This window comes from Myotis daubentonii, chromosome 14 (assembly GCF_963259705.1).
Source record: "Myotis daubentonii chromosome 14, mMyoDau2.1, whole genome shotgun sequence".
In the NCBI taxonomy this organism is placed as follows: domain Eukaryota; kingdom Metazoa; phylum Chordata; class Mammalia; order Chiroptera; family Vespertilionidae; genus Myotis; species Myotis daubentonii.
The window spans coordinates 24034131-24047278 of NC_081853.1; the positions used below are offsets into that span (position 1 = coordinate 24034131).

Here is a 13148-nt window from a genome sequence, read left to right on the forward strand (position 1 = left end):
AGCCTTGGGGCATGCAATAGGTAGCTCTAATTTATAAAGAAGAGAGGAAAGCTGTGGTTTAACTAATAGGAGAATCTAGGGGGGTAACATTGTAGCTGAAAGTGTGGGCTCTGGAGTCAGGATCCCTGGGTTCAATTTACAGCTCTTACACTTGCTTGTGGTGTGACTTTGAGCAAGTTATTAATCTCTCTGTACCTCAGTTTTCCATCTTTGAAATGGTGAAAATAATAGTACCTACCTCAGGGATTGTTGAGAGGGTTAGAAGAGTTCATGCTTAAAAGCCTGGAGAAGGGGGAGATAGCATCGCTCCCATTTTACAGATGAAGCTGAAACTCAGAGGGGTGATGTCCCCTACACACAGTCACACAGCTGGGAAGGAGCAGAGCTGGACTTGCAGCCCATCTCTGTACATGCCAATGGCTGGAGAAGCATGGGCATTATACTGAGATCTCAGTCTCTGGGTGGAAATCTCCAGAAATATTTTACTCTTATGGCCTGAAAAGGTGCTTCTTGAAGAATCTGTGTGCCTGGCTCATAATAGGTGCACAATATTACTCGTTCGAGTAAATGAATCCCTCCAAAGGGCCCCTTCTAGTCTTCAACATTTCCCGCTCCCTGGCCAGTATTGGGAGGTCTGGTCCTGAGTCCTTTCTTTGCCAGGGTGTTGGCAGCAAACTCTTCCTTATTCAGACCTTTCTTCTGTCCCAGTACTTCATGGGGCCGGGTCATTAAGAAAGCTCTTTCCCAGGAAGAGCTGTGCCTTCTCCAAGTCCTCAGAGCTGAGTGCCCAGCCCCCATGCTCTCAAAGGCTGCCCTTGTGGGTTTCAAAACAACCCCACAGCCCTGCAGGCTGAGAACCTGGCCCCCGAGCCCACTTTCTTTAGAAACCCAAGGTCCATGGCTAGTTAGAGTCAGCGCTGGTAACTCCTAAAGAAAATGGTTTGAGGATGTTTTCAAATAGTGTCTGGTGAAACAAAAGAGCAATTCATCCCGCATAGCTTTTAGTAATCTGCTTCCCATTCTGGGAATGAGATTGTTCAATTAAGCGAGAGGGCGCCAAAGCAGGCTGCATGACTCAAAAGTTCACAGCATCCAAAGTGTGGAAGAGAGGGGACCCGCGCCAGCCCACTCCTGGCTGGTCTGCTCCTTCTTGCTCCCTCTGTCTCTGTCATTTCCAGCTTTCAGTTTCCCGGTTCAGAAAACAGCTACCTCAATAAGAAGGCATGTGTGTGCATGCATCTCTGCTACCTGAGACCTTGTGTAAGTGTGTTTTTGTTTTTTTGAAAAATTCAGAGACTGGAGTGGAGTGGGACGGAGCACACCCAGGTCTTTCCATGGGCAGTGACACACTTTCTGTCCTGCTCTGGGTTGTCCCTTCTCATTCACCAGCTGATGGGTTATCAGGGCACTTTGGGGGTTAGTTTGCAAGATGGTGGGTATATGTTGTCTTCAAGGCTCTTAATCTGGAAACAAGGGGGTTAGTGAGCCCCCTGAAGTTCCTGAAGAATGTTGGGAGTAGGGCTACATCAGGGCATTTCTGGGGAGAAAGAAGCTTCTCACAGGATCCCTGACTGCCTCCCCAAAGCCCCACTTTCCTAAATAAATAAATTAAATAAATAAATAAATAAATAAATAAAAGATTGAAAATTATTCAGGTGGAGTTGGTGGGTCTTCCTTCCTTGCCAGTAATCCTTGGGGAAACGTGGCAAAATGCAGCTTCCCGGCGACCATTCCACAAATATTCGGACTTAGTGGATCTGGGATGGAGCGCAGGGATGTTTGTCTTTTGGCAAGTACCCCACAAGAATTATGCTCTGGGGCCCACTGCTCTTTTAAAACAATAGATACTCTGTAGGGTTTCGTTTAAGAAGGCTTGTAGTTTTCAAATGAATTAAAGCCAGAGGCTGCTAAGACATAAGATGCAAATAAAATAATGGTTGCTAAAACTATATGGCCGTCACTGTTCTTTCTCAAATAACTTGGACTTCTTTTGTGTCTAATTTTTCATAGTCAAGGACAAGAGCCATGCCATGTGTACCATTTTACCCTCTGTACCTTATCTATATTATGAAAGGCCTGTGGCCTTAACACTGTAATGACCAAAGACCAGCGCAGGTGGGCGGGGCTGCTCGCACGGGGGGGTGGGGCTGCGCGATTTTGTGCGCTGGGCTTCTAGTTATTAATATAATGCCTGGCTCAAGTAGTTGCTCAATAAATACATATTTATGTGATGTTACCACTTCTGGCTATAGGTTGAGAGCTGGTTTCCTTTTGAGTTAAATCCATGGCTGCACACAGCCTGATTTTATTTGGGGGACTGCCTGATTTCTCCTGTGGGGGTTGGGGCTGGAAGGAGCCTGCAGACCAGTGCTAATTGGTGTCATTGAGTAATTAATGCAGAATCAGGCCCGGAGCGGATTCCCAGGGAGACAGACACTGAGGGAGGCTTTCATGCTTGGTGGGATGGGAGCTGCTTTCTCAAAGGACATTCCCAGAGCGCTGAGGCGACTGGCGTGGTCTGGTGGGGGTGGTTTGGCAGCCGGGATGGGGTTCGTGGAGCAAGTTTGGAGGGGGTTTGTGTTGGTGCCATGGTTCAGCACAATATGGAGCGTGGCAAGTTTGACTTTAAGGAAACACAAACCCCAGGCATGGGCTCTGGGAGCCAGTCCTGTGTCAACTCTGAACAATTGATGGGTTCTGAGGGACTGTGTAGCTGGAGGCATTGGCTCAGCACACCCAGGGGTCCTTTCTCTCCTGTGGCCTGGGCCCTTCGGGACACCCCTACCCCTTGGCATGTTACTCAAGGCTCTTGATGATGCCTCTGTTTACCTTTCCTGCTTTCCCCTCTGATCGCTGATCACTGTGCTCCAGCACTCCCCAAGTATCCCAGGTTCATTTTCTGGCCTTTGTGCATGCTATTCCCTCAGCCTAAAACAATCTTTACCCTTAAATTCCATCATCTATCACAGTGGCCTCAAATACCACTTCTTCCAGGAAGTTTTCCCTGGCCCCCTCTAACAGTCAGGATAGGTTGGTTTATGCCGCAGTAACAAACACCTCAACGATCTCAGTAGCTTAAAGCAACGGGGTTCATTTCTTGCTCACACAACACTTCTGAGACAGGGTGGCAGGAGGGTTCATGATGTCACTCAGGAGCTCAGGCTTCTAGAGGCTCCATCTTGACACTTGCTTCTGTCATGATCAACAGCAGAGGAAAGGAGACATGGTGAACCATACCACCTGGCTCTGGAAGCTTCTATCTGAAGTGACACAGGTGCCATTGGCCAGGGTGTGTGATCTCCGCTGAGGTAGGGACCTGAGTGTTTATGGACACTCCTGTGGTCTCCCAGGACCCTGAGGTGTGCTAGGGGCGTCTTGGTCTAACCAAAGGCCTTGCACTTCTCCCATCATATCCTTACCATGTTGCACTGTGAACCGTCTGCTAACTAGGCCCTCTTTCCTCCCATGGAGTGACTCCATGAAGGCAGGGGACTGGGTCTTGATCCTCTCTGAGGTCCCCACCCCCATCCCTGGGTTTGGCTCAGAGGATGCTGGGTGAATGGTGGATGGTGGGTGAAGGAAGGAGAGGCTGTCCCTGCCCCTTTGTGGCACTAGCTTTGCTCAAGGTTTGGTTGGGGCGGGCCCTCTCCAGCCCCCGTAACCCATGGCCCTTTCTTCTGCAGGCGCCGGGTCCTGGCCATCTCGGATGGGATTGAGCACATTGGGAATCTCCGCTGGGAGCTGGCCTTGTGTCTCCTGGCAGCCTGGACCATCTGCTACTTCTGTATCTGGAAGGGGACCAAGTCCACAGGAAAGGTAAGAGGCGCATCTTCAAGCAACTAACGCAGACAGCTCACAGGTGGCCCAGAGAGTGCCAGAGAGTTCACGTTGCAAAGACCAGCTCTTAAGTTGGGAGGTAGGAGGAGCACTGGACAGGGAGTCCACTCAGGAACCCAGAGCTAGAATCCCAGTCCACCATTTATTTGTCTCACAGCTCAGGGCTACTCACTTCTACCTTCTGAACCTCATTTTACTCATCTGTGAAATAAAAAAGCCTTATCCTGTCTTTTTATTGAGTTGAGAGTCAGTAAATGGGCACATGGGAAGGGGCATTAAAGTGCTTTGAAAACCAGGAAGTGCTAAACTACTACTAGGTAGTTTTTGTAATTTAGACATGTGCTTCAGATGTGTGCTAGTGCAGGTAATACTGGCTGCCTCCACTGACCCACCCGAGATCTCTCCTACCTGGGGTCTGTGGAGGGAAGGGCAGACACTTCCAACTCGTTACTTTGCTGTGCCATTTACACCATGTGGCTTCCAGGGTTGCAGCTCCTCAGTAAAGAGAAATGGGAGAAGACAGTGGCTCCTAACTGGCCAGGGTGTGGCTCCTACGGTCATGGCTGCTGGCCATAACCTGAGACTCAGCCTCACTTACTTGCAGGGAGGCTGGGAAATGTAGGGGAACACAGGGACGTCTGGTGAGCATATCTGCCTGTGCCGCAAGGATCAATAGAAGCTGCAAATGTGTAGCTCATAGTGAAGTCCAGGGCACTGATGTTCTTTTGCTTTTGCTTTTTGTTTTTTAAAGAGAAATAATTAATTTCTAACATTTAGCAATTGGGAAAATTCACGTGGGACAAAGAAATAGGATTCTGGCATCCCGTGGAATGTTGAAAGATTTGGCAATACTGAACTTGCTTACCTACGTGGCAGAATGTGACTGAGCTAGCAGCAGCCACCTCCTAAGGATACGTGGTTGGCTACAGTCCCTACCATTCTCTATTGCCCCCGATCCTGTGACTGAGCATCAATGCCATTATTTTCCTCCTTTGTGCCACTCATTTTTCTTGTGGAAAAGAGGAAAATGAAAGTTTTCTTATACCTGAGTCACCCTGACCAACCACATCACCCCTTGCCTGACTGCTTCTGGGTAGGCAGTTGCTCATAAACTTGATTAGAAGCTACTATCTGGTTCAGGAGCTGGAAACAAAACCTCTGAGAAGACAAGAACTTGTCAACTCTGTGCCCTTTTACAAAAGATGTTCTCCTCAGCTCCCCCGATGGTAGGTGGGATCAAGAGGAAAGTGCTGGAATGTTGGAGATGGGTGGACCTACAGGAGGGAAATTAGGAGAGCATAGAAGCGATATCAACAATCCCTGTGCTGTGAGCCAGGAAAATGAGGCCTGAGGAGAACAGGATTTTTCTGGTTTTTCAAATATAAAAAGCATTGCTTTCTTGATCTCTTCAGACTACATACTCATCGCTCCTGTCCCCCTCCTTGCTGCCTCTTCTGGCGAAAGAGGAAGAGAATGACTGGAGGGGTTCAGAGCCAGGGTCTCAGGACTCACTTCTCAGGTCTGTTGCTCACTAGCTGTGACCTCGGGCACATCACTTAACTTCCTGATCCTCGGTATCCTCTTCTGCAAAACAGGGATGGATAACTGAGCTTGCCTTATGGGGTGGTTATCAGAAGGAAATGCAAGAATGCATGTCCAGTGCTTAGCAGGGTGTGTAACTAATAGTAAGGGCTGAGTAATGGTGGTTTATAAAAAAATAAAATTTATTTATTCAAGAAATAGTTTCTGAATATCTACTCTGTACCCAGCATTATTCCATGGGTATTTAAAGATGAATAAAACACAGCATCTGCCTACTCGGCTAACAGGGAAAGTGCACTGTGAACCATGGGAGAAGGGAGGAGATGTAATGGCTGGTATTATTACTGCTTCTCCTATGAGTACACATCCTCGGAGTTGATGCTGAGGCCAGTGGGGCTTGGCTGGGGGGCATTGTGCCTGGTTGTGGGGAGGGCTTGGACGAGGTTTTGTACATGCATGTGAGTGTGTTGTCCATGTGCATGTGTGGACTTGAACTTCCCAGGACATGGGCCGTGGCAAAATTTGGATCCACTTAGACCTTAGAAGAAAGCTCAGTCCCATAGTGGGGCCACATGCCATTGGCTGGGCCATTGAGCCTGTGTGTTAGAGAATTTTTTTTTTTTTTTTGTCTGAGAATTCTGATTCAGGAACAGTTTCAAGGAAGGACTGGCAGGCTACATTCTTGGGGATTTCAGAAGCGGCATATGGGAAGGGAGGGAACATTCCTTCATGGCCTTCTGCTCACTCCACACCCTGCCAGGGGCTTTTCATCTACATTAGCACATGAATCACATGAACTGGGGAGATATTGCCTCTATTTTATAGGCAGGTGGAGACCCTAAGCCTGAGAGGTTGAGTAGCCTGCCCAGAGTTACATGGCAAGTTCGTATCTCAGCACTGACCCACCTTGCCTGTCCGTGGACTCAATTAAAATTTAGAACGTTGTGGTGTTTTGAGTGATGTCCTTTCACACACCCTCGCTGAGTCTATTTCTTCTCATCTCTAGTAGAAATGGTAATGATAGCAGCAGCAATAATATTTCTAAGTAGTAATAGGTCATGGTTATCGAGCACTTCACATGCCCATTGCATTCAAACCTGGAAACAAGCCCAGAAGACAGGGGCTAGCATTATCTCCATTTTACAGATGAGAAAACTAAAGCCTGGAGGGTGTAAGTAACTTGCTCAAGGACCCTTAGGAAGGAAGCGGAGGGCTAGGAGTAACCCCCGGCCTTGGTGATCACATAGCCCATGCTGTGGATGAGTGTACCCTCAGGCCTGCCATCTGTGACATGGGGACAATGACAATTTTCTTATGGGCTAGTTCTGAAGAGACAATTAATGAAATAGCTTAGTACATAGTAGGTACTCCATGGTTGTTTGTTGCAGCTGGATCTAAATATGCCTTTAAGGGAAATGCTGAAGTCAGATGAGCTAAGTAAGCATTTTCCTAAAGGCTGGGTTTTAAGGGCTCTTCTCCTGCTCCATGCCCAGGACCAGTGTCAGCACCCAGGATGAGCTGTGGTTTGCTGTGAGATTCCTCTGAGTCTATGTGTTCCACCCCTACCCTTATTTGATGAATGAGGAAACAGGCTTGGAGAGGGGAAGGGACTTGTCTGAAGCCACACAGAGAGTAAGTGTCAGGTGTCAGGTGTCAGGTCAGAGAGGAGAGCCTGGTGGCCCAGCTCTCCAGCTGTTTATAAATGGCAAGGTTCTATGGGTCAAACCTGACAGTTTTGAGAGACTAGGGGTCCCTGGATTGGCACATGGGCTCTTCAAGAGAGGGTCTGATGCTTTTGTTACTGATTGTTTTCACCTCACCTTGGACGTGAGCCCAACGTCCAAAGGTTTTTTGGGGTTCTGTACAAAAACATCTAAAAATAAACATAGGGTCATCTGAGTCTTCCTGAGTGGGCAGAGGTCACCCTGCTTCTCGCCTGCTGGACCCTGGCCAGAGCCGCTTTCATAAAAGTGTTCTAGGAAGAAGAACCCTATCTTCCCACTAAGTTCCAGCCCACTTCGTGTATTCAGACCTCAGCAAAAATTTCTGAAATTTTAAATTCAAGAAATAATTCCAAGCTCCTGCTTTCTCTAAGGTAATAACTTCAATTCAATTCAATGAGCATGACCCCGGCTCCAGGAGGCATATGTTTCAGGCTCAGCCTTTGAGCAGGTGGTTGTCTAAGTGGGGTTTGGGTTCAGGTCACAAATACGTAAGTAGATCACTGGTGAGGCTGTGACAAGGCCATAGGTCAGTGATGGCGAACCTATGACATGCGTGTCAGAGGTGACACGTGAACTCATTTTTCTGGTTGATTTTTCTTTGTTAAATGGCATTTAAATATATAAAATAAATATAAAAAATATAAATCTTTGTTTTACTATGGTTGCAAATATCAAAAAATTTCTATATGTGACACGGCACCAGAGTTAAGTTAGGGTTTTTCAAAAGGCTGGCATGCCGAGCTCAAAAGGTTCGCCATCACTGCCATAGGTGAAGGCCTGGCAGTGCTCTCCAGGGCCCAGCAGGCAGTGCATTGGCCCAGAGGCCGCACTGGCACTGGCATTAGCACTTCCTCCAGGGACACGCTCTGCAGGTGTCCTTTAGCTCCATCCTCTCCTGTGCTCTCCTCAAGTACTTATAATCTTCTGATGTCACAGAGGCTGGCATTCAGGATCCTCCGAGTCAGAGCGAACAACTGCTACCCTCAGAAAAAGCTGCTCCGGGTTGGCAAGATGCTAACAAGGGGCCAGCTTTAGTATGTAGTGAGGTGCTCCATGGCTGCTGCTTAATAAACCTTTGTAGAATGAATTCCACCTGTGTCTGGGGTTCCCTGCAAGTGCTGGGATACACTGGAGAGTACAGTTGAGGGTTCTGAAATACTTGCTCCCTTTAGGAGGAAACTTTCAGGCGGTTTGTAACTTGTCATCTTCTGGGTGGCAATCAGTTTCATTCTTAATTGGAAAACAAATAATTGAAATCAAGTGACCAGAGAGAACGTGAAGACATCTTTGTAATTTTCCTGTGTCCTTGGGTTGTTTGTTTTTAAAGACATGTTAGGGCATATTTAGGGTTACAACAAAACTGAACAGAAGGTACAGAGACCTTCCATGTGCCCCCTGGCCCCACACATGCTTAGCCTCCCCTATTATCAGCATCTCTCACCAGGTTGGTACATTCGTTAGAACTGGTGGACCTGTACTGACACATCATAAGCACCCAGAGGCCATGGTTTGCATTAGGATTCACTGTTAGTGCGGTACATTCTGTGGGTCTGGACAAAGGTACAAGGATGTGTATCTATCATTATAGCCCCATACAGAATAGTTTCACTGCCCTAAAAGCCTGCTGTGTTCTGCCTGTTCTCCTCTCCCTTCCCCAACCCCTTGTAACTGCTCATCTTTTTACTGTCCCTATAGTTTTGCCTTTTCTAGAACATCATGTAGTTGGAAGTATATGGTATGTAACCTTTGCAGATTAGTTTCCTTTACTTAGTAATATGCATTTAAGGTTCCTCCATGTGTTTTCATGGCTTGATAGCTTATTTCTTTTTATCACTGAATACTATTCCATTGTCTGGGCGTACCACAGTTTATTTATCCACTAGACACCCGGTGCACTTGGGAGCAGGGGATGGGGGTCCCCTCAGCCTGGCCTGTGCCCTTTCCCACTCTTGAGAGCCCTCAGGTGATGTCTGACTGATGGCTTAGGCCAGCTCCCCAGTCGGACATCTTTAGTGCTGCCACAGAGGCGGGAGAGGCTCTCGCCACAGCCACTATGCTTGCCAGCCTTGAGCCCAGCTTCTAGCTGGGCAGCGCCCCCCCCCCCCTGTGGGAGCACACTGACCACCAGGTGGCAGCTCCTGCATTGAGCGTCTAACCCCTGGTGGTCAGTGCGCGTCATAGCGACCTTTTGTTCCGCTGTTCGGTCGATTTGCATATTAGCCTTTTATTATATAGGATAGAATTACCTTGATGGACATCTTGAGTACTTCCAAGTTTTGGCAATCATGAATAAAGTTGCTTGTAAACATTTGCGTTTTTACATTTAAGTCTGTGATCCATTTTGAGCAAATTTTATGAAGGATGTAAGGTCTGTGTTTAGATTAATTTTTTTGTATGTGGATAACCATTTGTTGAAAAGACTGTCTCTCTCTGTCCTTGTTTTTTTTATTCATCAAATTCATCTTGCCCATCTCTGCCCCCAGCTTCTCTCCCTGAGCTCATAAGCCTGAAACCAATCATTTCTTCCTTTACATCTCATCCAATTATTGACCAAGCAAGTCTACTTTAATCATTCTATTAAAAAAATGGATTGTCCTCTCCATTTCTGTTGTCCAACTATCCACTCACACAGCCACGTGTTTAACAAATGCTGAGCCCAGTACCTCCGGAGTAAAAATTGCTCTTAGAATTCCCCATTTGTACAAATATATTTCTGACATGCCGAAAGATACAAATGGAATGCTTTGTATCCTAACAGTAATTACAAGTAAATATAAGGTGTCCTTCTCTTTATTCTGTTTTAGCATATAACAGCATGTAAAGCAATGTTACGATTTTGTGAAATCCCTAGACTCTGCTATGCATATTTGTTGAAGACTGAAAAACTGGTCATTACTGTGTCCTTCTCTTGTAACTTTGCTAGGCCTTTGTCTAATCCATGGATAAGCAAACTATGGCCCGAAGGGCCAAATCCAGCCTATGGTCTGGTTTTATAAATAAAGTTTTATTGGAACAGAGCCACATCCATTCCTTTACACATTGTCTATGACTGCTTTTTTGCTACTGCAGCAGCAGACTTGAGTAGTTGGGACAGAGAAATGTGACCCACAAAACCTGAAATATGCACTGTCTTATCCTTCATTAATCTATTACTAATTCCTGTAGACTATTTGCCATTTAACAAGAAACTAACATATAAACTGCTGTCTCCCTCCTTCCCACCCCCGCCTCTCCCGCCACACCAAAGCATGGACTGTTTCAAACACTGACAAGCTACAGTGGTGGTTTGCAATGGAGAGCTTTTCTGAAGGATCTTTGAAAGTTCACTCTAGCCTTTTCAGCCCCCAGTTTTTATACCCAAAAGCTCGTTTGCTATGGATGTTGCTTATTCACTCATTCGTTCATCCACTTATCCAGTAAGTGTTTATTGTGTGCCTACTATGTGCCAGGCACCAGGCTGGGGCTCTTTTCACTGATGAGTAAAGCAGACTATGGAGCTAGGGCCTGGTGGAGGAGATGGGGAACATACAAGTCACAGACATGCTGTGGACAGGAGCAGGGAGGCTGTGAGAGAGAAGGATGAGGACAGGGGAACTCCTTAGAGGGGTCAGAGAAGGCTGCCTTGAGGAGGAGTCTCCATCTGTGAAGGGAAGGGATTGGCCAGGTGAGTAGCACATATGAAGTTCTCAAGTGGGAAGGACTTGGTAAATTTGAGAGGTGAAATATGTTGGGGCCCAGGTGGACCTGATGGGGGCATGCAGTAAGCAGGAAAATCAGCAGGGGTCAGACCGCACGGGCCGTGGATTTTATTCTAAGTGCAGTGGAGAGCCACTGAAAGTTAAGCAGCGGTAGCGTGATCTGATTTTCAGCCTTAAAAGCTGGCTCTGGTGGCTTGTTGTGAATGGATGGGTGAGGGATAGAGAGGCTGCGGGAGCCCTGTTAGTGGGTGATTGAGGAGGAGGTGGCAGTGGAATGGAGAGAAGTGGCCGGATCAGAGACACCTTTTGGTGTGGCATCATTGTTCTGCAGGACCTGCTGCTGTCCTTTGACTTTTGAAGGGGGATGGCTCATCCAGCCTCTGGCCTGGATGCTGTGCCCTCTGAAGGCAGCCATCCTTGCCCACCAGATAGTCAAAGTGCTCCTTCAGGCTGCCCCCCCTCCTCCCCAGCTGGCTCCTATGCTTTGCTCTCTCCCTGCCTGGTTTCTTCCTCTGTTCTCCTCTTGGTGGTTGATTTATGGATTTTTCCCCCTAGTTTCCTGGTCTCCAGGAGCAATGGTCGGGAGGGGAGGGTGCTGAAAAAACAATTCTGGTCCCTTCCCCGCCTCCTCCTATTGCCACTTTAAAGGAAGCTGCAGGATTAGCTAGGATTTTAAGAAGAATCCTGCCTTTTCACTGCTTTATGGCTCTGTTTTTATTCCTTTCAGAGCTCTAGGACACCAAGGCAGGAAAAAAGAAAACACACACGCACACACACACACCCATACAGAAACAGCTGCAAATAGCTTTGAATTGCTTTTTTTCAATCCCTTCCTGCAGTCACCAACAAGTAGAAGAATTGACCAGGACTCTTAAACAGCCATGTTGTCTGCATGAGTGGCTCTCAGTTTGACCCAGGTCTTGTTCTGAAGTCCTTACTCCATTAATGCATTGAGTCTTCACAACAACCCTATGAGAAGAGTATGATGATTATCCCATTTCGCAGATGAGAAAACAAAGGTTTGCAGGGCTTAAGCTACTTGCCCTACGAGGATGAAGCATCAGAGCCCATTGGGGTCAGGGAGGGTCCAGGTGGGGCGCCTTGGCAGGGGAGGCTGCCACCTCAGTCTGCCTGCCCTACAGCTGCCAGATGCAGATGAAGCCTTGGAGGGGCTATGAAGGCTCCTCCCTCCCGAATGTGCCTTTCCCTCCCGCCCCCAGCTGCCACCAAGGCTGGTTGGAACTGCCAGCAGGAAAATTTATTCTTCAGGAGCACCCTATAAAGTGGCTAATGGATTCAATGAGGCATAAAGCAGGAGTGAAGGGGGCAGGGGAAATAAAAGGGGAAGATGTGTGAAAGGGAAGAGAACAGGCTCAGGAAAGGAACTGGGCAGTGCTGTCTCTCAGCCCTCAAGTGGTCTTTGTTGCAGCCTGAAGCAAGCAGGGAACGGCGTTGGTGGCGGGGCTCTCGCGGGCTGGCTAATGTCTGCATTCAGAGAGGAAACTAGAGCGTTCATGAGATGCATGCAGAGAGCCCAGGCGGCTGCGGAGAGGTCCCCAGAACCCGAGGACACCCAAAATCGCAGCCGCCCAGGGGCCTTTGTGCTGAGTTGGGCGCGCTTCTCACACTACTGTGGTTCGGGGAGAGCCGTAGATTGTCACATTAAGTCAAAAGAGTTTAGCATCTTGATTCAGCCCTTTCTTTGGCCTTGAATGACAGCGTTTCACCTTTAGCGGGAACCCTGGCAGCGAGGAAGGTTGGAAAGGAGGGAAGCTTTGTGACTCAGTAATACTGTCTTTATTAAAGCACAAAGGCCCCCCAAAGTCCGAGTGGTTGCTGGGTGGGAGAGGTTCTGTAGGGCTGGCTGCCTCCTGAGAAAGCCTGCGGGGCACCGAGAGGGGCCCTGGTGCAGGGAGGCAGTTAACTCTTAGGGAACACCTGGGCACCTGGCACTGTGCAGAGCCCGCCCGCACGCCTGGGTCTCCTGGGACAGGGGACCCACCCTCCTGTGTGGCAGGCACAGAAGAGCCAAAGTGGCTGTGGGCTCAAGGCCAGACCTAGTGCAGTGCTGTTGGAAAACTAAGCCAGGAACGAGTGAGGTATTTATCTTGTGCCTACTGCATTAGCACTCTGCTGAGCACTAGAGGAGAGGGTTAGAAGACCTGTTAGCTGTGGATCTTGCCCTCAAGAATTGTGCCGAGAAGATAAAGACAGAGATAGCCATGGGAAAGAAGGGCAGGAGCCAACATTTGGCATTGAGTCCAGCCCCACCACTTGCCGGCTGTGTGATTCAGTGCAGGCCACCCTCACCTTCTCTGGCCCTTCACGTCACTTCGTCTCTCCAGGC

At 48.1% G+C, this 13148-nt stretch overlaps 1 protein-coding gene across 2 annotated transcripts in view; it reads left to right on the forward strand.

Moving 5' to 3' along the window:
- Positions 1-13148, forward strand: part of SLC6A11 (solute carrier family 6 member 11) — a 108613-nt gene that overhangs the window by 22860 nt on the left and 72605 nt on the right. For both annotated transcript variants that reach the window (XR_009448516.1, XM_059663578.1), the window contains exon 5: positions 3684-3816. Coding sequence is in view for 1 of the 2 variants with exons in the window: in XM_059663578.1 (XP_059519561.1) it covers positions 3684-3816 (133 nt within the window). In the remaining variant the exon portion in view is untranslated. The remainder of the gene's footprint in view (positions 1-3683; positions 3817-13148) is intronic.